Source organism: Vulpes vulpes, chromosome 10 (genome assembly GCF_048418805.1).
Source record: "Vulpes vulpes isolate BD-2025 chromosome 10, VulVul3, whole genome shotgun sequence".
NCBI classification, from domain to species: Eukaryota; Metazoa; Chordata; class Mammalia; order Carnivora; family Canidae; genus Vulpes; species Vulpes vulpes.
Window position 1 is genome coordinate 28618243 of NC_132789.1, and position 25205 is coordinate 28643447.

A 25205-nucleotide genomic window follows, 5' to 3' on the forward strand; every position below is an offset into this window, starting at 1 on the left:
GGGCTGCAGGGCTGCAGATCCTCGGGGCCCGGGGCAGCAGTTCCGGGGCTGGCGGCCTCCAGGAAGCTGAGAGTTAGGAGCCGCGGGGTCGGCCTGGCCGGTCTCCACATTCCTCCGAGGTCCCCATGGCTTTAAAAGGAACAGGGCTTACTCGGGGCCCTGCCTGGCTCCATGTGGCTAGCACCAGGCCCTCCAGTCCCGAATAGGGTCAGTGAGACCCTTGAACCTGAGGAATCCCCGAGGGGGCTGGCTAGTTGGGAAGTGGCTCTACCCATACGGGTGACTGTGACACGGGCAGCGGCCTGGCCGGACTGGCCCGCCTGCTGCCTGCCCCGACTCCTCCCTCCACATGGCAGCCCCTCCCTTGGCCCGGACTTGGGGGGCTCCTTTCCCGGACTAAGCAGCCGCAGCTGGGCTGGCTGCCTGCCCCAGCTGGTCTCTGTGGAGCTGGAGGTAGAGTGAGGGGCTCTCCACCCCTCTCTCCAGCCCAGGCCGCTCCCCTCTGCTTCACCACCCCTGGGTGCTCCCTAGGCCCCGCTCCACCAGCGGTTCCCCCTGTGCCCACCCCCCCCGCCCTCCCAGGCGAAGCCCCCGCGGCTACTCCCGACCCGCCTTACCCTGGCTGCAGGTGGGCTCGGCGCCTGTCCGGGGCGTGGGCTCTGTGGACCAGCAGTGCGGCTCTGCCGAAGGGCTCTCGGGGACAGTCTTCACCTGCTCACTGTGCAGGGGCTCCTGGGGCGGGAAGCCCATGCCCTCCGCCCCTCCTGCCAGCTCTTCTCCCTCTGTGGGGACACAGGAGGGCTGCAAGTTACAATCCTCATCCAGCCTGGAAGACAGGGCCCTTCCTTCCTGAGCCCTGGGACACCTGGCAGGGGACCTGCACCGAGGCAGCCCGCCACCTCCACCGGCGGGCCAGGGGGCTTCTCGAGAACAGTCGCATGGGTGGGGCCCGGCTGGTACTGGCAGGAAACCACTCACCCCCCAGGTGGACACTAGTGGGGCAGCTCACTACCGGACATCCCAGTGTGCCTGACACAGCAAGGGCACACAGACACTGTGGGGCCCCCAGCCCCATCAAACACCATCGCGGGACTTTGGAGGTGGGCTCACAGGCTCTCCCCTCTAGCCCGTGGGAGTGGCACTCAGAAACATGGTCAGGACCCAGAACCAAACCAGCTTAGCTAAGACCAGAGTAGATGGAGTGGTGTGCTGGCACTGTGCCTCCCGCCAGGCCACACCTTCCCTGGCATGAGGCAGGGGCCGGGAATTGGCCTCCTTTGAGCCAAGGCCTGATGGGCCCGAAGGGTGCCCACTGCGTCTGTGGCTGCCAGCCAGGCGGTTAGTCAGCATCGGTCCACGGGCTCCCGGGCCCCACCTGCAGCCACCCCTCAGCTCCTGCTGCATCCAGGGCTCCTCACATTCCTTCTTCACCTTCCTCCTCTCTTCTTTCTCATTGAGGCCGAGGTGGCCATCGCCTTCCACTCCCCCACTTCTCCAGCAGGTGAAGCCTCCCTCCCCACCCTCCAGGCCAGGCAGGAGAGCTCCTGGGACAGGGACAAAGATGGGGTGACTTAGTAGCCTGGCCTCCTGCCTGTTGGCTCTCCGCTCCTGGAGGACAGAGCCTTCCCTGGCTGCCCACGCCATGAGCCAGTCCCTCCCTTCCTCAGGACCCACTGCTTGGCAGTCACAGTCACAGTCTCTTTGTCCCAGCGTCCAGCACCCTACACTATGACCAGGCAGGGTCAGCACCTTGGAAGACTCCTCCTGCTGCCCTACTGGACCCGGGGAGCAGGGACCACAGCTGGAGTCCCGTGCCACTGGGGCAGGACTCGGTTCACCGTGGCACAGGTTCACACAGTCAGCAAGTAGGCCCAGGGGGTATCTGTTTCCAGGACTTTCTATAGGTGGTAATGCTCTGCCGGCCTGTGCCCAACCTCGTGCAGCTGTTCCCTGAGGCCTGGGTGCCCTGGGAGGGCAACTGGCTTCCTGGCTGACAGGTATCTATAGGATAGGAGCATGATGGAGTGTGGGGAGAACGGGTGCAGGGAGGGCCTGGGGCTGGCAGGATGGATGGAGGCTGCCCTCAGAGGGGCCAGGTGTCAGGCTGGCTCTCTCCTGCCCCAGGGGACTGTCCACCCTTTGCAGGCCCCTTCCTATTGGTGGGCCACCAGGAGGAGAAGGGACGCTTGGGGCAAAGGCATGTAGCAGAGAGCACCAAGCATGTGCAGTAGTGCTCCCTAGGCCAGCAGCCCCCTCCCCTCTGGGGCACCTGGGGCCTGTGAGGCGGGCTGCAGGTGGACCTGAGGGGGGAGGGATCAACCGGGAGGCCCAGCCTTTAAAGAAGGGCCATATGGACCCCATGGCCCCCCAGGCCTCAGGTTCTCTGTCAGTGGGAAATACCCGGCTAGGCTGGAATCCTGTGCCATTGGGCCACTCTCCCTCCTCCCTGGGGCAGACTCACGGCCTGGGCACCAGGTCCCCAAGGACCAGTGTCCTGGAAGTGCCAGACCTGACTCAGACTCTTCCTGGCTTCTCAAAATGGCATGAGGCCGGCATTACAGCCTGCTCGACTCCCTGGCCGGCAGTACCCTGCTCAGGCAGGCACTTTCCTTACCAGGCTGGTCCCATGGCCTGGAGTGTCCTTTCCACTCTTCCTCCCTGATCTACTTCCCTACTGTGACTTATTCATGGGCCCGGCACTATTCTAGCATGAAACCAGGTCCTGGCCTTTGGTGGACAGACACCCAACAGAGGGGGGGACTGGGGACATGTGGTTAGGAGCCCCGCTGATGCCCAAAAGTGACCCTGAGCTCCCCAAGGGGATGCAACCACCACATGAGGCCAGCAGCCCTGGTCAGCATGACCTGGGTGGATAGGTGAGGTCCTAGCTAGTGACCAGGGAAGCTTGAGAGTGTTCCTGCCCATCTGCGGGCCACAGGAGGTGGGATAAGTTGGGAGTGGACTCTGTCAGCCAGCCACTGCTGGAGCCAGAAGGCCTGTGTGAGGGGCACCCCGGGGAGGAGCACAACAGGGCTGTCCACTTCGGGGACACCAGTCAAGGTCTCTTCTGAGGCTGCCTTCCCCCTGTCTTCACACCTTGGGGATGGTGTCCTAGGAGGATCTGTCCCCAGCCTGTTCTCCCAGGTAGCTTGCAACCTATGGCGCTGTCTCTGGCAGCAGCTCCCAGCCTGTACACTCTCTAGCTTCTGGGCACCTCTGCAGGGCAGGTCTACCCTGGGCCCAGGGCAGGCAGATGCAGATCCTACTACCAGGCCACCCTGTCACATCTGGGGAACCAGAACGTGCTGTGCAGCCCCTTCCAGGCTCTCCCTGTTCTGGAGGCTGTGGGAAGTGGTCTCTGGGGACCATCAGGGCGGCCAGCCGAACACCGTCCGCTTGCAGATCCTGAGGCAGTACCAAGAGGCCGGCAGGTCACTCTGCGTGTGGTGTGGGAGGCTGGTCAGTGAGTGTGCTGTGTTCCTGGCCCATCAGCGTCAGGTCTATGTATCCCGTATTCTCGACCCAGGGCCGCCCCCCAACCCCAATGTCATGTAAGCGTTCCATCCTAGCAAAAGGCTATTCAGTTTAGTTTGGGGGAAGGAAATAAGAAAGGATCAATTCTCCAAGACAAAGAATAACACTGGGAAGTACACGATCTTCCACTGATCTAACGGAGGGGGAAAAAGTGCGAATCACAGTTTGGGGCCTGCTTGGCGCTGGGGCGTGGTGAGCAGGAGGGGCCAGGAAGGCAGCCAGGCTTCAGGTGGCCTGCGGGCCCCGCCTCCTGGCACTCACACCCTGAGGAAACTTCCCGCCCTGTACCCATCGTGCGTGGCCAATGCCAATGATGGTCACTCACTCCCAAGATCGGGTTATAAAGGACAGTGCAGCTTCCTTCCAGTGCTCTCTCTCAGACCCTGGGCCCTGAGGAAAGCCAGCAGCCGCGGCATGGGGACCCACAGCAGCCTATGGAGAGGTCCACGGCAGAGGACCTGAGGCCTCCTAGCCAACAACCCAGGAGAACCCGAGACCTGCCAGCAACCTGAGTGAATTCAGATGACCAGATGACAGCCTGACACACTCCTGAATTCCTGCTCCCCAGGGGCTACGAGATCAGGGGGCGAGAGTCAGGTGGAGGCCAAGACAGCCTACGGTGAGAGGGGGTGATCCCTGGGGGAGCCAGGTCTTCGTGGGAGTGAGCGATTTCCCTGGGCCATGGACTCCCATTGCCCCTGCCCCCCGAGATCCCCACTGCCAGGATCCGTGCCATGGCTGTGCTCGCCGTCTGCCAAGCACTGTGCTGAATCTGCATCACCTCCATCTTTCACGCTGTGTGCTGGAAATGCAGACACACAGAGGGAAGCAGGGGCGGCCGAGGTCACCTGGTGGTGGAACCACCACTTCTAGCTCTTGGGCTGCTTTTTGTCCTGCAACCTTCAGGGCTCCCCTCAGAACAAATGGCTGCAGGAGCGGACTTAAGGGAAGTGATTCTTCATGTCGTGGGGCCATGACTGGTGTAATTGTACCCAGTGGGACAGAGGGTCCCTAGACTTCCACGATCCTCAACACAAACTGGGGACTGGCATCAGGTGAGAATCTCAGCGCCTGATGTCTGCGCTGTGGGAAAGAGCGGAGAGATGAAGTGCTGCCACTCTCGGCCTCCCCTTGGGCAGACTAGCAGCGTGCAGAGCAGCACCCTGCTCACAGCCACTGCTGCTCTCAGGTCTGACATTCAGATGTGTCAGGAAAGGACACAGTCAAGGCTGCATGCCCAAAAGGCTGCATGGGACCGTGACCAGGCACAGACATGCCTGCAGAGGCAAAGGGCCAGTGTGGGGCCTCCGCAGGGGCGCAGGCTGGTCCCAGCAACAGGGCAGGGCAGGCAGGGTCAGTGCCCCGTCCCCGGAAAGCTGCAGGCCTGTCTGCCCTCCTGGTCTGCCGGCTTCCCCAGCCTGTGGGCTGCCATTCCTAAGGGTATCTGGGGATTTAGAAGGAACCAGGGCTCCCTCTGGCTGAAGGAGCCCAGGGCCCTGTCCCTGTTCCTTCACAAGCCCACTGACCAGCCTTGCCCTGCCCATGCTGGCTGGCCCACGAGGGGTGGGGGGCACTGTGCAGCAATGCCCCCAACCACAGCAGGTGTCCAGGGATGGCTCAGAGGCCTCTGAGGTCTCCAGCAACCCCAAGTCTGGATGCCCTCTCTGCAGAATCCCTATTTATCTATTCATCACAAGACTTGCCATAAGAGAAAGCAACACGCATAAGCACGTAAACACCTGATGTCAACACTGGCTCCCTCTCTCCTCACAACACCCCTGTGAGGGGACTGCTGTCACCACTTTCATTTCTGGATGAGAGGAAGGTTAAGAGAGTGGTGGACATGCCAGCAGGTTGTGCCCCCTGCCCTCCAGGGCCCCCAGGATGGGCTTCTCAAGGACCACCAGGCTAGAGGTCACCCTGGCCTCACCCCACCCTGCCCTCACTCTCCATGCAAGGAGCAGGACTTGCTTCTGCTAGTGGCAGGGGCCTGGGCCCAGCTCAGGCCTCACTGCCTAGTGGATGGGACGGGACCTACCTGGGCCCAGAGAGACCATGTTGGGGGTGGCCTCCGGCCTGTGTGGCTGGGAGGGCCCAGGGTCCTTGGACAGGTCTGGTGTGGAAGCCGACGCTGAAGGAGGGCATGGGATGATAGCCGAGGAGGCCGCTGGTGCAGGGCGAGGCTTGGTGTGAGTGTCACTGGGCCGCTGGAGAGCGTCAGCCGGCACAGGGTCAGGAGCTGTGGGGGCCACAGTCCCTGGGAAGAAGTTCTCCCGGTTGTCCTTGGGGTGTTTTGGGGTGGTGGGTGTGTCCCCTGCAGCCTGTGAGGACAAAGGGAGGTGAAGAAGGCTAGCTCGGCAGCCCAGGGCCCTCACCATCCCACAGGACACCTGCCTGGGCCTGGGCCTCCCAACATGCCCTCATGGCGCCAAACCCTGAGTCCCCCATGCTGCCAGAGAGCCCCCAGGGCAACCCTTCAGGACTCTGCAATGCTAGAAAGCTGCTGGGGACCCACAGCCCCTCCCTGGGAGGATGTCCAGGCCCTGCTGATAGGGATTCTGCAGAGGGACTGGGGCTAACAGATCTCATGTTCCCACTCCTGGATGTCACCCTGACAGGAGCATGACTCTGGGCAGGGGGTTGTTGTGCACGACGTGGGGACTGTAGTAACACAAAGTTGGCCCGGAGGGCGATTTCCCAAGGGCCACCAGTGGGACCATCTCAAGAGTGTTGGGGTGACACCAAGAGTCAGCTCCCTGAGTTCAAAACTGTAGCCCCAAAGCCACGGTGTTGGACAGCCTGGCTTGCAGCCGTGTCTGTAGTTCTCGCCACAAGCCTTCCATTCTTAGGCAAGCCAGGTCCACTGGGGCCAACTCGTCTTCCTCCACACAGTCCCCTCTGCCACCAAGCCCCTTCTGTTTTGCACCCAAAGCCCATGCTCCCGGGATGGTGTGAAGGCTGCTGCTCACTGAGGGCATGGGCAAGGTGGGCCCCTGTATGAAAGCCATGCCTCAGCCCTCAGACCCCTAGCCCAGGGCCCACGGTCCTATCCGAACCGGCCCCCATCGGGGACAGTGGAAGCCCTCCTGGTGGCTCCAAGTGCAGGGTGATCCCACACCCGCAGGGGGCACCTTGGTGCTGGGGAGCAGCTGGCTCCCCGCTGGAGCTTAGCTTCTTCTGGTACCTGTTCTGCTTGAATGTCCTGTCCCCAGATTCACGGGGTCCAGGAGAGCCCCCAAGATTCTGCCATGGGATAAGCATGGGCTGCCAGGAGTCAGCCTCAGCCAGGGTGATAGCACGGAGCCTCCAATTATGTCCAGAGCGTTCTCCAGGTGTGTGCTGGGCTGCCATGGCAACTGGGACAGGCTACCAGCAAAACAGAGCCTCCCTGAGGGGCGGGGGAAGCGGGCCCATGGCCGCCCCCTCCCCGACCTGGCCAGAGGCGGGCCAGGCCCCAGCCTGGTGCTGGTCCTCTTTGGGCCTCAATCTTCTCATCTAAGAAATGAGACCCTTCCCTGCCCTTGGCTCCTGCCAGCTTAACACCTCCTTTTGCCACAGGACAGGGAAAGTAGGTGTTGGGGTGTTTCCTGTCCAGTGTGGTTCTATCACTTTAAACACCTTTTAAAGGCTGCAGCAGAAACAGCCCTCTGTCTGGAGTGGTCACTGCCCACCTGCCCCCTTCCCTGTCAGCAGAGGAGGCAAGAGGGGACCCCTGGGGCCGAACTCTGCCCTGTGGCCCTGCGTGGTTACTCCTGCCCCATGTAGCAGGGGCTGTGGCGAGGGCCACACAGGCCACAGGAACCACAGTGGCTGCACCATGAACTCCAGCTCCTCTGGCAATAATGGAGTGATGAGGAATGCTGGTGGCCTGGGGCACGTCTCCCCTGGGATTCTGGCCCTCACCTGGGGGATCAGGCCCACAGGTGTGCCCACAGCCCGCTCATGATTGAACTGGATGTCTTCAGACCCTCAGCAACCAGGCTTCCTCTTAGGCTGCTGCTAGGGGACCGGGGACTCGAGTCCCCAGGCTGCAGGTGGACACCTACTGTCGTGTCCTCCTCAGGGCTCCTGCCTCAGGACTCCCTGTGAGGTACTCCCCAAGGGGGAATGCCGGAGAGGGCTGTGTGTGGGCGAGGATGGGAGGCCAAGGCCTGCTCACTTGTGTTGCTGGGGAAGGGGCAGTTGGGCCACCCTTGGAAGGACGAGAGGCCACATCTATTCAAATGGCAAATATCTGTCCTTTGACCCAACGACCCAGGCCCAGGGGTCACTCCTGCAGAAATGCCCCATTGGCACTGAACAAGGATACTGCAATGCCACCCTCCTGGCTCAAGACTGGGTGCCCCCTTTCCCGGATGGCCAGACCCTGCCTATGGGCCTCTTCTTGAGCTGGGCCTCTCCCAGGAGGACCCCTCTCCCTCAGCCCTTCCCCCACCCATTTGGTCCCACTACTCCTCAGAAGTTGTGGCCTCTGAGCCCCAAACCGATGGCTTCAGGGGTATCTACAGCCAGGGCTCCAACCCAGACCTCTTCCTTAGAGGAGGATCTGATGGCCAGAGCCTGGGAGGGCCTCATCCCTTCTCCCTGTCACCAAGTCCCGCTGGCCGCCCTTCTGACATCTCAGACCCACCTCGCTCACTGGGCCCCTGCACCAGCCCATGCTCTCCACTCAACAGCAGGGAATCTTTCCCAAGCCTGGGGCCATCTTGCTCCCTCCCTTGCTGAATAAGCCCCCTCCCCCCTCCACTCTGGTCCTATCCTACTCATATCCCAGCCCCACATCACTTCCTCCACCTTTGTCCCGAATGAAGTAACCTTCCCGGGGGAGGTCAGCTGGGTAAGGACATTCCCATTTGCAGGAAGGGTAGCTGAGATGAGGGCCCCCCAGGCTGCGCACACTGAGCCAGGGGCTGGGCCCACCAGGGTCCCCCCCAACCATGAAGGGCTTCCCCAGCGGGGACAGAGGGCTTCCTGGGGGCCCAGGCTCAGCTGCCTCCTGTGCACCTCCCCCGGCCCACGCTGACCCCAGACAGCCCGCCCTGGGGTGTACTCACGTCTTAGCGTGCAGCCAGGGCCTTAGCGGGGGCGGGCCCCATACAATGAGGCTGGCGCGCTGTGTCCTGCTTACCTGTCTCTGGGCAGCGGCCCCGAGGTGGCCCTGACAGAACTTGACGGCCTGCTCCAGCGCAGCCTCCTCATCCACCTGAGCAAGGAGATGCTCAGTCAAAGGGCCCAGGCCGTGGCGCCTGGCCTCCTCCCAGCCCTGGAGCACGAGGTCCCCTCCCGCGCTGCCTGGGAGGCACGGGCACGTGGCTGTGCTCTGCACCAGGCTGGTCCGGTCAACGCCACATCTAGGACCATGTTACCCTGTCTTCAGGGGCTGAGGCTGGTGGTCGGAGCCAGACCCTGCCCCTCAAGCGAGTGGGATGGTGGACCTTTCAGAGTCTGAGGTTTGGGGCAGGAGAAGGTCCGACAGACCCAGAGGCCAAGAGCCCAAGGCGCAGCGGGACGGCAGCAAGGCCAGGGAGGCACTGGGGTGCCCTGGTTGAGCAGCGGGCAGGGCGTGAGGGAGGCAGGCCAGGCCTGGGCGGCAAGAGCAGCCAGTTGGGGGCAGATGTGGGGGTGGGGTGGGTGGGGTGGGTGGTGGTGGGTGGTGGGGGAGGGTTCACCTCCACCAGCAGGGAATGCAGGCTGGGTTCTTCCTAATTGGTCAACAAGGAAAACAAAGAAGGGTTAAATTAATCCTGGATGCTGGTGAGGGGGTGAAAAAACGGCCACTCTTAGAAGTGGTACCACAAACAGACACAATTTGGGCAGAAACAGCTTATCAGGATGGGCACCTCGTTTGAGCCAGCCACTGCAGTTCTGGGGGTACTTCGTGTGGGATTCATTTTCTTTTTCTTTATAAGAAAAGATGTTATTTATTTGAAAGAAGGAGACAGACAGAGCACAAGCAGGGGGAGAGCAGAGGAAGAGGGAGAAGCGGGCTCCCCGCTAAGCAGGGAGCTGGACTCAGACTCATCCCAGGGGCCCCAGAAATCATTTTAAATAGAAAAATAGCTACACATCTAATGTATTTTAAAAAAATAAATAAGAAGAGTGCAGAGCCTCCTCACGTCCCAGGGCACCACGGCCACCTCCAGATGACAGCACAACAGTCTCTGAGGACGTGTGTGCCCAGAACACTGGAGTGGGCCAAGGGTCCTTCTGTCTCCCTGTGTTGGACTTCATAAGATTTCTGCAAATGGTTTCATTTCCTTTAAAGTCGAAAACAGTTTTCCAAGCTCACTATTTCTCCTTTTTGTTTTCTTTTTTTGTGTATTTTCCCAAACTCTCTTGAGATACAGTTGACAAAATCACTCCATACTTAAAGCATGCAACATGATGACTGGACATGCTCGTGGTTGAGTTGAAAACCTCAAATGTAGGAAAGCCAACTGCAGGGCTGGGGTGGGAAAGACACCTAACAAGCATCCCCCAAGGGCCCTAGCACCCCTGGACAGACTGAGAAGGACCTTCCATGAGAAGAGACCCGCCAGGCCTGCCCCGCAGCCACCCACCTGTTTGATGAGCATGTAGGTCTCAGACATGATCCTCTCGATGCGTCCCAGGTCGTAGGCCACACCCTTCTGGCCCTGCTGCCACACACGGTAGGCATCCAGCAGGAGTGTCTTGCCCGACTCTGTGTCCTCCAGGAGCTTCCTCTTTCGGCTGGGCCGTGTGGGTAGCTCCTCAGGGTGGCCACCCCCTCTGGCCCCAGTGGTGGTGGTAGGGGCGGTGGCCAGGGCTGGCTGGGCTGGTGTGAGTGGGCTGGGTTGCTGCCGGGCACTGATGCTCAGCTCCTCCAGGGACAGCTCAGTGGGACGGCTCTCAGGGCCTCGGTCCCTTGGGGGACGGCTTGGCTGTGGTGGTGGTGCCCGTTCGGAGTCTGAGCAGCGAGCAGTGGCCTCACCTGTGTCCATGGGCTCAGTAGGCCCTGCCCGGGGGCTGTCCTTGTCCTTCCTCTCTCCGGCCTGGTCTGTGCTGTCTCCTGCCTCCATGGCCACAGGCCGGTGGTTGAGAGGACCCACTTTGCCCCCTGGCTCAGCCCCTGGCCCTGAGCCATCAGCCAGAGGAGGCTTCTTGGAGTGGGGAAGGCCCTCTTGACTATCCTCGGGACTGGCCTTGTGGGGGACGTCAGTGGTCATCCTGGCTCCAGGGAGGCCACAGGCCTTGGGCCCTGGGCGTTCTGACCCCTACGAGAAAACCGAAGGTAAAAGACTGTGTCTTTGTGCTTCCACTACAACAAAGCACGCCTGGGTGTCAGGGGTCCCCATCTCAGGCCACTCTGGTCTGCCCATCAGCCAGTTCCCCAGGCTGGGCTTGGAGACTTGCCTGAGGAAGTCTCTCCCTTTCTGCTCCTCCAGCCTGGAGAGGGACTGATGGGGCACTGGAGGCGGTGCTGCTCCAGAATAGGCCTGGCTGGTACTCTGATGGCCTTCCTCTGAATGAGGGCACTAAGGCAGTCCTGGGTATCTTACAGGGAGGTAACCTGCCAGGGGCCACCATACATGCTTGCTACAGAGCTAAATGCTATTCTGGGCTCTGATGTGCCCCTTATGCACAGCAGCCTGGGTGGAGTCTTAGGGGGCGCTACCCTGAGCCCCTGCACCATGGCCCAGCTAGTCCTACTGGGCAAAGGGCACTGCAGCAGCACTGCCCTGGCTCAGGTCCCTATGGCCCTTCCCGCTAGGGTGGTGACCTAACCTCGTAGGCCTCAGGTGCTTAGCTCTGAAAGGAAGCAAGGACTGTGCCTGCCTCAGAGGGTGAAAGGGGACTAGGTGTGCCCGATGCAATCCAAGGTTCCGCACAGCCCACCAGAAGCCCACCATGTGCTTTAGTATCAGGGCTGCTGCGACCCTGGGTTCGACCTGCCAGGTGGGGGTATACTGCTCAGGTAGCAGCCTCAGTGAGGCTTGCTACTGTCCCTCCCTGACCACAAGTCCCAGACAGGCCAGCACCTCACTGTCTGGCCACCTCCTTACTGTGCTGACCTTCTCCACCAGGGAGGCAGGAATGTGCTCCTTCACAGCTGGGGACACTGGGACCTGCCTCATGGCAGATAAGTGAAGGGCCAGGGCGATTGCCTGGGAGAGGACAGTAGCCGCGGGCATACCTCTGCAAGCTCGCTCAGAGTGTCCTCCAGCACCTTCACAGTGAGGATGAAGGCCCGCTGTGCCAGGACCTGGCGGTCAGCATCTCGCAGATACTTCCTGCAGACACACAGGGGTGGCCGGAGAAGATAGCAGAGCCTCAGAGCCACACTGCACTGGCTGGTGGACCACACCCCTCCCCGCCCCGAGAACACCTGCTGGTCCCCTGGCCTCCCTCCTGCCTGGGTCCACTCTCTGGAAGCCTTCCCTGACCCCCCTACCTTGGCACCCCAGCATAGACTGTCCTGGGTCCTCCGGATCTGGCCGGGAGCCCTGGGAGCAGGGTTGGCAGGGCTGGGCCTAGCGAGAGCTGGGGGCCTCTGGCTTCCCTCTATAAAGCCTGTCTTCAGTGCACCCCAGACCCTGGCTGAAGGCCCCACCCCTGCTCCCACAGGTGAATGAGACGAGAGAAGGGAAAGCAGGGCAGGGGCAGAGGACAGCGGTTGGCCCACCTGGGCCAGACCACGTCTCCCAGGATCCCCCACAACCCCTACAAGCGGTGGCTGCAGCAGATGTCCCTCAAGCCTACCCCTTCCCCTGTCTGGCAGAGGGATCCCTGGTTACCTGTTATCTGGCCTGTTATTACTTGCCTTCACCTGGGCGGGGGTAGGGGTGGAGGGAGTGGGGCAGGTATCATTTGGACACCTGTTTTCCCCACAACCTGACAGCACCCTGAAAGCCCCAAGCTAAAGGCAAGCAGAAGGAAAGGAAGGGTAACTTGTCTACAGGCTGTGTTCGCCCCAGGGTCCACAGGGCAAGGGTGTCATCTAGATAGTGGGACAGAGAAGCCCTTGAAAAGAAGGGCTGGTCTAGGCTCCCCAACCAGCAGAGAGACGCCCTGGGTGGGTGCACTCACGCCCTGAGCCACGATGGCACCAGCTGCCCTCAGGGCCAAGCGCACACCGGGCTGGACAGCTGAACTCACTTGCCCTGGTCTGGGGTCCGCTGCAGCATGGAGGACACCTTCAGCAGGGTGCTGTGGTCCCGGAGCTGGGCCAGCACCTTGAGCAGCAGCACAATAGAGCGGTTCATGTGCCAGGCGAAGCTGCCCGGCCGGTCGATCTCGTCCACGGGGATCCGCCAGATGCCCTGTGAGACGGACGGAAGAGGGCATGTGAGGGGGTTGCCGTGCCATGGGGAAGGGGAGTGTGACCACCCCAATCGACTTCCCCTGCAGATGGTGAAGAAGGATACGCGCACGCTGTCCTGCACTCCCTTCTTCTGAACGGCAGCGTGGCATGTATGCACTTGACCCGTCGCCTACAGGAAACATGCAGGTCGTGCCTAGTCAAATGCAACCCGTGGGGGAAACCCAGAACCTCAGCACCTCTGCATAGGTGCTGATTCAGCCATGGGACCAATTCCTAGAACGAAACTGACAGGTCAAGAGGTGGCTACCATGAACTTCTGGCAGCTGTGCTGGCCCCAACCACGTGCACTCCCCCAGAACAACGCCCAGAGACTGGAGGGCTGGGCTGAAAATGACGGGGAGCTCGCAGGATGCCCAGGTTCCCTCCACCCTGCCTTTGTCCCGTGTGCACTCCGCCTGGGACTCCCTCCTCCACCTCTCGACCACCAACCTGTCTGAAGGCTGAGCTGGCGCAGGGCTGGCTCTGGGGAGCCCTGCCACCATCTCCCTCAGTCCGTGCTCAGCCCACTGCTGCACTGGGCACCCTGCTCAGCAGCAGCTCTAGGTCTGGTTCCCTGCAGCACCTCCGCACCCAGCACAGGGTCTGAGACATACTCGGTCCAGTCAAGGCATAGTGGAGGAAAGGATGACCAAGGGAGCAAATTACAGGTGAACAGAAGCAAACCCAAGGCTGTGGGGCCTGGACTAGGATTTATGTCTCTGGGGCAGGACTCTGGGGGCCTGGAAGCAGGCAGGCTCACAGCTGGCTCCCTGCAGTCAACACCCTAGAGAGATTCCTGCCTAGAATGGAACAGGGCTATGAGCAATGCTGTCTCCTCCATCTGGGGCCCCTAGCAGGGTTCCCAGGGGGTGCCACTCCCAGGGCCTTATTCCCGTGGGTGCTCAGTGACTAACTCCAGGCTCTGGCAGTCCCAGGAGGGAAGTCAGGGCACCCCCAGCCCTGAGCCACTAGGCAAGAGAGGAGCCTAAAACCCATAACCCATAGCTCCAAGCCCCCATAGCCTCCACACTGGGTCACTGGGCTCACACTGGACACAACACCCCTATCTCCCGAGCAGGCTGGGGGTACCTGTGTGAAGGCTGGTAACCACCCTTCATCCCAGGCAGTGCCAAACAAGGCACCAGCTGCTTCCCAGCTTGGACCAAACCAGGAGGCTGAGGCCACGCTCACTCATGGCACAGACACCAACACTGTTGTTATCTTCCCACTGGGCCCAGGTGGCTTCTGCAGCAGCTCAGGAAAAGCTGCCACCTGAGAGGACAAGAGACCACTTTGAGCAACTGTCTGGGCAGTGTGGCTCTGACACCCTGGCCCCAGATGGACAGCAGTGGCTGAGAAGGTGCCATCTCTGTTGCCTGGCAGGCTTAGCGGTATAAGATTAAAGAAGAGCCTGGCTCTTCCATGGCACTGCTAACATCACTGTGTTCCTCACTACGGGCTCACACAGCTATGCCAGGGAGGGCAAAGCTCAGGGATGAGCAGGGACTCCCTCAGGGTAACACAGCATGAGGGGCAGCCCCAGAGTTGGCCCCTCTCCATGCCCACAGCTCTGAGGACAGTCAAGACAAGCCCAACCAGCCCAGAGGGAAGCCCCCACCATCTGTTCCAGCCCTCTGCTGCTGGCCTCTGGCTCCTTCCCGCACCTAACAGCAGAGGGAGAAAGCCAGAAACACAGCCCGACCATGTGTGGAAACACCGCAGGCGTGTGCCCGGGCTGGTCCAAGGCCACAGGCCAAGTTGGGGAGCTGGGTGTGACCCCACCGCTCTCTTCCTTAGGGCACAGAGGAGTGCACTCTGTTCTGCACTGTCAACCGTAAGGGTACAGAATGACCCTGCATTTCCGCTAAATGCCTCCCTATTCCCTGGCATCTGGGGTCAGAAGGTTTCTCTCAGCTGTCGTATGAGCACCTGGAAGTGGAGGGTCTCCTGTTATTCTTCGGGGGGCAATCAGGGAGGACTAATGGAAGATTCACATTTGTTCCTCCAAATTGTGTTTGAGGGTGGCTGTGGGAGAAGGGTGCTGACTTCTCTGGACCTTGCCCTGGTAAGCGGCCCTGTTCCTCCCATGTCACCCCTGCCATCCACGTCAGTTGAGTCAGGGCACAGGCAGGGGTAGGGGAGGAGGTCTGAAGATAGGCCTGCCAGGGACTCGGGGTGAGCCTGGCTGTGGGGTGGGCAGAGGCATGGGTCATGGGGGCCTCTGATATGGTGCCAATGCCTCAAGAGGCTCCAGGCACCTGGGGTACATGGTTCCGGATGCCTGGACCCCACAACCTGACCAGTGGGCACCAACCTCGGCCTGCACATCTGGGGAGCACAGTATCTCCGGAGGTGGTCCATTTCATCCTCGATAAATTGTTAGAAAAGGTTTCTTGTGCTGTGCAAGGACCCCAGGATTGTTCCCACACCCCATCCCTCCCTGACACCCAAGCCTGCACTTTGTGCTCCTAACATTTCCACCCCAGCTTGGATCTCATCCTGCCTCTTCTTTCCACTCTTGCCCCTAATCCATCCACCTAGCCTGGGCAAGGACAAGTTAGGAAAAAGATCATGTGACTGCATCCTTCCTCTTATATCCTTGACAACTAGCTCCCTCACCTACCTCAGCTGCAGCCTGAGCCTCGCTGGCCTCTACACCCCTCCTCCCTTGACTCACCATGCCCACCCCCACCCTGTTACAGAGCCGTGAATTTTATGCTTCTTACTTTCTCAGGTGCCCTCTCACCTCCTCTACTCAGCCAGCTCTTCTGTGTCCTCTCAAACCTGGCTGTGATGTCATCTCCTCTCTGAAGCCCTCCTGGCTTGCTGCCCTCATAAATCTCTGGCAGGACCACTCAGGTTCAGGGGTAAGCCTGTGGCTGGGAATGCATCCTACATGGGGGCCGGTCTGTTTCAGCTCCAGGTCCCCAGGGGCCAGACGTAAACCTAGCAGAGCAAGCAAGGTGCCCAGCTTCCTGTTTGCAGAAGCCTAGCTCTTCCATCTCCCCACCAGTCCCCTCATCCTGGAGATTTCCAGGGTAGGTGGGAAATAATTCCACTCACAGGGAAATGAACGCCCTTGAGAGCTCTGGGTGTGCACATGAGCCCTACACTGGGGGACAGGTGGGGGGGGGGGCATTCCACCTTGCCGAAAGGCATGATGGCAAGTCAGCAACACACTCACTGAGGGCGGGCAGGACCTTGGGCTGCTTGGAGGCATACCCCTCTAGGCTCCTGATAGGACAAGGGCCAGCTCTCCCCTCTCTCCTGAAAAATGGCAGGGGGTGGGGGAGGGCAAGAAGGTGATGCCAGACACATTTGGCCCTCTGCAGGGTAGGTCAGATGACCACAGCATACTTGGCAGATGGTGGGGGGCATGGGTAGCACCCCTGCAGAGAGGGGATCCCAACTTGACCCCAAGTTCTAGAACCAAAGACCAAGGCCTCGTGGCCTTCCTGCCCAGGCATCTTCCTCACCCTGCCTGACCCCAAGTTCTAGAACCAAAGACACAGGGCAATTACCTGTTTAGTTTTTTTCTTGCAAGAGGGATGGGGATGTGCCAAAACAAGCCAGTAAGCATGCTAAACTAAACCTCTCTGGAGGACTCACTGCGTCACCCCCTGAAATGGGCCAACCTGGGACTGTGAGGGGTAGCCTGGCACCGCTAGCCCTACCGGCAATCAGACGAAGGCAGGGGCTGTCATCTGCTTGGTGAAGCAAGGCAGTGCACAGATAAGACACCTTCCGGATGCACAGTGAGCAGGGATGGGGGCAGGGGTCTGCTTGCCACCTGCTCCCTGTCACACCATGGCACTGCTGGCCTGCCCACCTCACCCTCTGGAATTGCCTCTCCCACCCCTACCCTTCCTTTTGCCCCCATTCCTGATTCCCGGGATGATGCTCCCGGGCAGGCACTGACGAATCTGGTGGCTTCAGAGTTGCACAATCACAGACGTTTTCAAGCACACTTAGCTGGCTGAAACTGCTCACTGTGTAGGTGGGAACCCGAGGCCCACTGAGGGGCACTGCACCCCAAGCCCCATTGCGGGATGGCAGCCAAACCCGGAACGCATGTGGACGCCCTCTCATGTCCGGGCCAGTGGGTTACCTTCCACCAGCGACTGACTGACAAGCCTGGCTGAGCAGCCTCTGCACCGGCCGGACACATCTGTGATCACGCTGAGGGCAGAGCAGGGTCCCTATGCCTGAGAGCCAGACTCCCAAAGGGCTTCGGCCAATCCCTGAGGAGGGACAGGGCCAGGACACACCCGGTGAGGACAGGTCTACTTTGTAACCACGCGTTCCAGGGCATGGTTTGGCGCCTTTCACATGAGGGCTCCCTATTAATCCGTTTCCTTTCCAGATTCGTGCGCGCAGCCATAACATACCGCCACCTATTTCAGAAAGGATGGAAGACCACACAAATCAGGCAGAGTCCATAGAAAATCGGAAGGGAATCACAGACACCATAAGCCCTGGGGAGGTTCCTGCAGACATGCAGCTAGCCTCCAGGGACAGCTGGCCTGAAGGCGTGCAGCCACCAGGCAGAGTCATAAGCTGGCAGGGTGGCAAGTAAGCCAACAACTCTGCCTTCTGCCTAAGCAGGCAGTGCCGGGCTTCTGTGTTTGCAGCCAGGGCCCCCCCGATCCCAGCAGCCCCAAGACAAGTGGGACACTTCCCACACCCCCTACGGAGGAGAAGAAGCCAAAGCACACTCCCACATACTGCCCCTCAGGAGAAGACAGCCCTGTCATGCTGTGCCTGCTGTGAGGCCTCTCCGAGAACCAGGGAGCTCCCAGGGAGGGGACAGGCACCGGGCAAGGGATGTCTGCGCACGAGAGGGAGGGGTATGGCCAGGTCCCACCTGCAGCAGCAGGGGCCACATGCACAGGCCCCCGGGAGGGCGCCGGGGATATGCCAGGAGGCATCTGAGGGGGGAGGAGGAAGGGGCCTAGTGAGACGGGGGTGGGCAGCAGTGCCCGAGGGAAGGGGCAGCTGGGAGCAGCATGAGGGATGCTTGCACTCAGGGGCTGGAGAACTGGCCAAAGCAAGATTGCAGAGGAGTGAGGGCAGGAATAGGAGCCAGGGGCAGCAGGGACCTCATGAAGAGGGTCTGGGATGGGGATCACCCTTGAGGGAGGAAGGCAGCACTGGTGCCGGGCGGGACCCGGAGGGGCATGACTCAGGGCCTCTCCTACTTCTCCCCTGTACCCCACCGAGCTGCCCTCCTGTCCCGTGGCTCTGGCTGCACCTCAGGATTCCCTGTGCCAGAGCGCAGGCACACACTCATTCCTCCCTGGGATGATACCTGCTGGGAGAACTGTGGGCAGTTGGGGGCGCACAGCAGCAGCCTCAGAGCACTTAGAAACAGGGGACGGTGCTCCCAGCTCCACCCACATGCTGCTCCTCTGGGAACATCTCAGCCGACCCTCAACCTGGCCAAGCCAGGTTCCAGGCTCCTGGCTGGCAGATGAGGTCACTGAGACAGACTATAACTACCTGAATAATTCATGGAGCCCCAGACTCCGGGATGAGAGCTTGATACAAGTTACCAAACCCTCCCAAGCCTTGAGACTTGGGCATCCTCCTGCTGCTCTTAAGGAAACAGAGCTTTAGGAGCTGAGCTCCACACTGTGGCAAGCCTGGGGGTTCATGGAGGGTGGGGCTGGCCAGCATGGTCGGGGGCCCCTGGAGACTTTCCTAGGTGAGCTGAGAGATGGGTTGGTGGAAGAGGTGGGGTGCTGCTGGGCCACCCTGCACTCTTGCCCATGAACACACTGTCCACTCACAAAGGGGGCTGGAAAGCAGGGTGAGGCTGATGCCTGGGCAGGAAGGCCACGAGGCCTTGGTCTCTGATCACCAAAATCTTGGCAGGTGGTGGTACCTCAGGGATGGAAAGCAGTTGCCCCCTTGTATAGAGCACTGCTCCTTGCTGCCAGGCTAAGGTCGTGCTCATTCCTAAGGCTCATGGTGTCTCCAGCACACCGTAGTCTGTTCTTCCTGGAGTGGCAGGGACTCCTCTCTCTCTCCAGATTCCTGATCAGCTGGCCAGTACACACCTCCCTTACTGCCTCAGTGTGGGCTGGAGGGCCTTGCCTATCCATACTCCTGGAGCCCTGTCTCTCTGCACACCAGCAGGGCTGCCAATACAGCTTCCTCCCATGGCTCAGAACCAACTCTGAGCTTGGCAGCCCAAATCCACAGATCCAGATACAGTTCTGATTCTCACAGTAGCTCCAACTGCCCTCTGAGGGGCTGTTGCTCAGGTCAATCTTGACAGTACACCACAAGGTCATTCTGGGGTTCCCAGATGCCCTTGTCACCTTCATGATCCCACTGGGGCCTCCTCTACTCCAAGGGCACAGGCAAAGGCTCCTCCAGGGAAGCAAGTGGCTCAGAAATGCCAAAGCAGAGAAGGCGGCAGGTGGGAGGTGTGGCCCAGTCAGACCCTCTGTTCCATCTAAACCACACTGAGACCCCGGGCATGGGCTTATCACTGAGTGGACAAGGCTCAGGCCATGGGGACTGGGTGTGGACTCTGATTCATCCCACACTCACACGGGCAGGGACTGTCCAAGTGTGTAATCAACCCACCCCTCATTTTCCAGAAGGGAAAAGTGAGTTCAGACAACCTGCCTGAAGCTACCCAGCAACCTGGTGTGGGACCAGACGCAGGGACCAGATTCCTCCTCTTTAGGTCTCTCTCCCCGCATCTTCGCTGAATGCTTACAAAGGTACAAAAGGTCAGCAATGTGATCTGTGATTTACATACTAGAAACAGAATCAGAGAACCAAGCAGTGATACAAAATCACTTCAGTTTTGAGCCAGGGCCTTTGAAGACCTGAGAAAACCCCCCTTGGAAGAGGAGGCTGGAACTGGAACACCTGCTGGCAGAGGATGGGGAGTAAGTGGCCTCTGAGTGCCTCAGAGACCTCATAACCTAGTCCCCTGAGCCCCTGTTTTGGACATGACCTCCAGCTCTGGAAGACCAGAAATCCGCTGGGTTCCTCTCGTCCCCTGCTGCCTTACCCATGGGACTCAGACATCCCTTCCCTACTCTGCTATTAGTGGAGTCATGCCCAGCTGCAGCACCTGTAAGGCTCAAGCAGGAGGACAGGAGAGAGTTACCACCCCTGGGAGCACCCAGAGAGGCCACAAAGGAGATGGCTTGGGTACCTTGGGGAAAAACTAAGCAGGGAAAGGCAGTGAGATGCCTCTCCCAGAGCACTGTGGGAGACTCAGAGGTACTCAGTCTGCTGAGGCAGCAGGCGGGCAGCTGGGCAGGTGGCTGGCTGGATCATCTCCAGTCCACCTTAGGCCGCTGCAGCCAGAGGGCTACATCTGCCTGGGGCCTTCTCAGGCCTCCCCTACCTGATCAGGGGCTGCGCACAGGGTGCTTATAAAGGCTAGCTCTTGAGATCAGTAGCGAGTCCCAAGGACCTGACTCCGAGATTGCCCTGCCACAGCCTCCTGGACTCTGAGCTGTCCAGGGGAGGGCAGGAGCAGCTGCGTCTCTCTTGCTTGCTGGCACCTCAGGCCCCTGGAACAGAGCTTAGCCTTCCAGTGGGGGAAGGGAAACCCTTCCACATGAGAGTCAAGCTAGGCAGACAGGGATGTGGGCCCATGGGCCTCCCTGAACAGCCTTCAGGAAAGGAATGCTCCAGGGAAAAGCCACAAATGCTTGCCTCCAAGTCCCCTTAATCTCTGTGCAGCTTTCAGGTGCCTCTGAGTGAGTCCCCAGCATGAACCAAGGCCTAAACAGGCTCTGGAGAATCTCTGCCCCAGGTGAATCCCCTTTGGGTGCTGGGGAGGCTCAACTCAGGAGTTGCTCCAGAGCACCCACTGGGTTTCCCAGGGCAGATCAGCCTGGCGATTGTGCACAAAGGCAAGTGCATCCCAGGGGCCAGGGGTCCCGTGGATGGGTCAGGCACACCCACCGGACGGGGTCCCTGCTAGTGGGAGAGATAGACACACATCCATCCAGGGTGAGGGGAGAGGAGGACTGCTTGGTATGAGGAGTAATGGGCTAAGACGATAAGGACTTCGGGGAGTGGTATTCAGGGAAAGCGAGAGAAAAGCCAGGATGAAGCAGGAGCCAGAGGAGGAGCCTCTGTCAAATGGGGAGAAAATGGGCAACCCCCTAGCGTTGACCTTATTGCCTGGAGTATCCTGAGCAGGAGAACAAAGGAGGATGGAATTTTTTTCAACAGTTCGTAATTTTTATCTTAAGTTTTAATTCAGTAAACAGAACACCAATATCTTTTTGTATCACCAAAAACTCCTGTCATTGGGCACCTGGGTGGCTCAGTGGTTGAGCATCTGCCATCGGCTCAGGTTGTGATCCCGGAGTCCTGGAATGGAGCCTGCTTCTCCCTCTGCCTGTGTCTCTGCCCCTCTCTCTGTGTCTCTCATGAATACATACATAAAATCTTAAAAAAAAAAAAAAAAGAAAAGAAAAGAAAAACAACCCAAACTCTTGTCATTTAAAATGACCACAGCACATCACCCCACCGGTGTACCCAAACCCACCCAAGTCTCCTCCTGGTGGGCACCTGGGGCTGACTGAACAGCTTTCCCCACAGATCTTTTCTCTCTTTAGAATGGATACCCCAGAAGGAACAAAAGAGTAGGTGTGCAGCAGCAGGGCTTGGGCAGCTGACCTATGACAAGAAGTGTGTGGTGCTGGGGGGTGGGGGGTGGGTCCATCATCCTGGGCCTTCCTAGTCCCCAGCTGGCCCTGACTGCCATGCCACAGTATGACAAGTGAACAGGCCTCCCAGGGCTGCTCGGCCCCAACATTCCTATTCACAAAAAAACACAATGCTGTGAGCACCCAAAGGAGAATCCGTTCCCCAGGCAGAGGGATTCCTGCAGCACCCCCCCCCCCCCCCGCGCCGCCCCAGACATGGGTACAGTGGTGACTCAGCGCTCCAAGCAGGCGAGGGCGGGCAGCCTGCTGGCATCCCATTCCCAGGAGCAGTGGGCTCGGGGCTGTGGCAGCAGGCTGCTTCCAGATGAGGACCTGCTTTCATGCATGTGGCTGGAGCTGGAGAGAGCAAAGGAGCCCCTCAGTAGGGAGACGTGCTGGGGTAGATTAAGACCTCTCCCCTCAGAGAAGCAGAAAAACGTTCCACCGTCTAGCCTTAGCGAGGCAGCCCAACCAACGCCAAGCTGAGCCAGGACAGAATCTGGACCCTTGGCCCTCAGGTTTGGAGTAGTCTTGGGGAGTATATCAGCACCCTCTGAAGTCTTAGGGAGACACCTGTCGTGGGCAAACCCAATATGAGCCTCCTAAACGGCAAGACTACTTGGAGAGGGTGTGTAGGGCTGCACCTGGCAGCCGTGAGCCTCAGGGGCCAACGGTACTGACGGTGTGCCTGTCCCGCTTCTCCAGCACGGGATGTCAGTGCAGAGCGCACCACGAGACACTTGTTCAGAGCACACAGCCAGCACGGAGCTGAAACTACAGCAAAACTCAGACTACTCTGCCCTTCCCACTGCACCCCACTGGTCCCCATGACAGACAGGAGGAGGCTGGCAGGGCGGCCCCTGTCCCACAGCTGGTGCAGTAGCGCCATCTCCTTCAGGAGCCACCCTCCTCAGGACTCCTGAGGCCATGACTCCCCGTCTTCCTGGTGCCCTGAAGAGCTAAGGACCCTGCCCCTCGCACAGCACCTGGAGCCACTGTCCCGCTCCAGGCCTGAGGTAGGCTAGACTGAACACCCCTGGGGGCAGGAAGTCCTGCAGCTTCCACTGCGAACCCACCGGGCCGCCTCTCGGGCCGCAGGGCTGTACCGAAACCGCCAGGGGCGCCGTTGCCCTCACCCGCCCAGCGGTCCTGGCTGGGCTCCCGAGGGCAAGGGATTCCCCGCGCCATCCACAGGTAATGAGTCCCCGGCACAGGCAGGGGCCGGGGAAGCCTGCAATTTGCTGCAGCTGGCGCTCGCCCGCTCCCAGCCTCTTCTGCTAAATGAGACGTCGCACGCCGGGTCCCCAGAACCGCCGGCTGCCCCTCCCCTCCCCCGCCCCGGGGAAACGCAGAAACGACAAACAACTAAGTGCGCGGGGGGAGCCCGGCCCGGCCCCTCCACCGCGGCCCCACCTGCGTGCGCCGCGCCCCGCCGCGCCCCGCCGCGCCCCGCCGCGCGCCCCTCTGCCGCGGGGCAGGGTCCTGGCCCCGCTCGGCCCGAGCAGGCTGGGCGCTCCGGGACCGCGGCACCGTCCTCCCGCCCCCGCACGGCAGCTATTTATAGCCGGGGAAGCACCGCGCCCGGGCGCCGCTGCCCGCCCGGCCCGCCCGCTCACCATCCCCGGAGCGGCCGGCGCTGCTCCTCCTCGGCGCCGCCCGCCGCGAAGTTGCTCGGGCCGGCGGCGGGAGAGCGGCTCTGGCTTTCGCTTTCGCGCGGCGCACACCCCCGCGCGCCGGCTCGCGGCCCCGGGCCGGGCTGGGCTGGGCTGGGCCGGGCCGGGCCGGGCCGGGCCGGGCGGCACTCGCCCGGGGCTCGCTGCGCGGGTGCGAGCGCGGGCTCCGCCGGTGCCCGCCGCCCGCCGCCGCCCCCGCCGCCCGGCCGCCCACCTGACGCTGTGCAGGGCGCCAGCCCCGGGGCATCGGGCGCCGCGGCCCCCGCCGGCGACTTCCTCCGCCACGGCGCCCGGGAAACCACGGCCCGCGGGCTTCCTGCTGCGCCTGGCGGGCCGGGGCCGGGGGCCGGGGCGGCGGGGGGGCGCGGGCCGCGCGAGCCGGCCCGGGGAGGGCCGGGCAGCAGCCTCGGGACGCGGGCAGCCGGCGGGCGGAGGAGGAGAGGCGGCCGCGGCCCCCGCCCCCGCCCCCGCCCCCGCCCCGGCCCCGGTCAAGTTCCTACCCGCCGGCTCCGCCGTGGCATCTGTGCAGCGGAGCTAGGGCGGGCGCCGGGCCATGGCCGCGGAGGCTCGTTCGCTCGCGGCGGGCCGGGGCGGGGCGGGCAGAGCCGGACGGGGCGCGGGCACTCGCTCCCTCGCTCGCCTGGAAGCGGGCCCAGCAACGCCGCTGACTTTTGCCGGCCAATCCTCGCAGGTTCCCGGCCCGGTGCGCGCCGGCGGCCGGCGGCGGCTGCCCACGCGGCGAGGAGGCTGCGGGTCCCGGACCAGGCGGTGGAGGGGCGGCGGGGAGTGCGGGCGGCCGCGGCAGCCGTGCGCGGCGCCCCCTGGAGTTGTGCCAGGCGAGGGCCGTGTGGAGGGCAGAGGAGTGGGTGTGAGGGGACACGCACCACACTGAGCTGTGCTTGGATCCCGCGGGGCAGTGAGAGGTGGAGTAAAGACTTTCCCACCGACATCCTGGGGGGGGGGGGGGAAGGGCAGAGCAGAGATGCCACTGCGGTCCCCCAGTGGGCTCTGCAGCTGGCAGGGGCCCCGTTTCCCAGTTGGGCTGTGGAGGCTGAGCCTGGAGAAGGCCCGGGATCAAGGTGGTGGGAGTAGCCAGGCTGGGCAGAAGCAGGGTGGGCTCAGGATCCCCTCTCAGACTCTCTTCCAAGAAAGGCAGTAGCACCCCTCCCTCTCAGCACAGGGCAGCCTGGAAGGCTGAGGAGGAGTATGAGGAATGGGCTCAGAGAGAAGAGCCTCACCCAAGAACATAGCACCATGCCCCCAGCACCCACAGCTCCAGTCTGCACACAGCACTGTGGGGCACGCTGCTCCAGAACTGCCCACCATCCACCAGCAGCTCCTCCCTGGTGAGGAGAGGGGAGGCCAAGCAAAGGCAGGGGCAGTGGATGGAGAGATACTGCACCAAGCCCTGGCCCGCCCCCACAGGCACCCCCTCCCCGCTCCCCAAGCTTCTCTCTCACCACCTCAGTGCCATGAGTTCCTTGCTTCCTCCTCCCTCCCCACACACCCAGAGGCCTCAGATCCACCTGGCCCCTATTCTGGTAACAGTTGTCCTGGTGCCATCTCCCTGAGCCAGCTTGTTTCCACCTATCCTACACTTAGGCTAGTTTCTGCCCACTAGTGTTCCCAGTCTTCTGTGTGCCCCTGCCAGGTGCCCTTAGTCCAAATGGGCTCAGGTCCAACCTACCCCTTCAGCCAGAGGGATGTCACACTCTCTGTCCTCCCTCCCTCCTGGGGGAAGGGGGTGGCCACAGAGGCAGTATCTGGGCACCCCCTGGAGGACCACTACTCCCTGCCAGGCACTGGAGGAACTAGGCTCTGGTTCTGGGGGTCATTCACTTGCAGGGAGACAAGCATGACCACAAGCCACCCCAGGGTTATGTGAGGACAAGGGTTTCCCAACCGAGTGCTCGCCACAGGTCGAGTCTCAGAGGAGTTCTAAATCTGCATGGCACCTAAGTCACAACAGCTCCTTGCCATCTACAC

At 61.2% G+C, this 25205-nt stretch overlaps 1 protein-coding gene across 6 annotated transcripts in view; it reads right to left on the reverse strand.

Moving 5' to 3' along the window:
* CABIN1 (calcineurin binding protein 1) overlaps positions 1 to 25205 on the reverse strand; it is a 152712-nt gene that overhangs the window by 1336 nt on the left and 126171 nt on the right. For all 6 annotated transcript variants that reach the window (XM_025982684.2, XM_025982682.2, XM_072723349.1 and 3 more), the window contains exons 30-35: positions 12652 to 12815; positions 11690 to 11786; positions 10095 to 10769; positions 8663 to 8737; positions 5573 to 5855; positions 618 to 782 (exon numbers count right to left, since the gene is read on the reverse strand). In XM_025982684.2, coding sequence (XP_025838469.1) covers positions 618 to 782; positions 5573 to 5855; positions 8663 to 8737; positions 10095 to 10769; positions 11690 to 11786; positions 12652 to 12815 — 1459 coding nt within the window. The remainder of the gene's footprint in view (positions 1 to 617; positions 783 to 5572; positions 5856 to 8662; positions 8738 to 10094; positions 10770 to 11689; positions 11787 to 12651; positions 12816 to 25205) is intronic.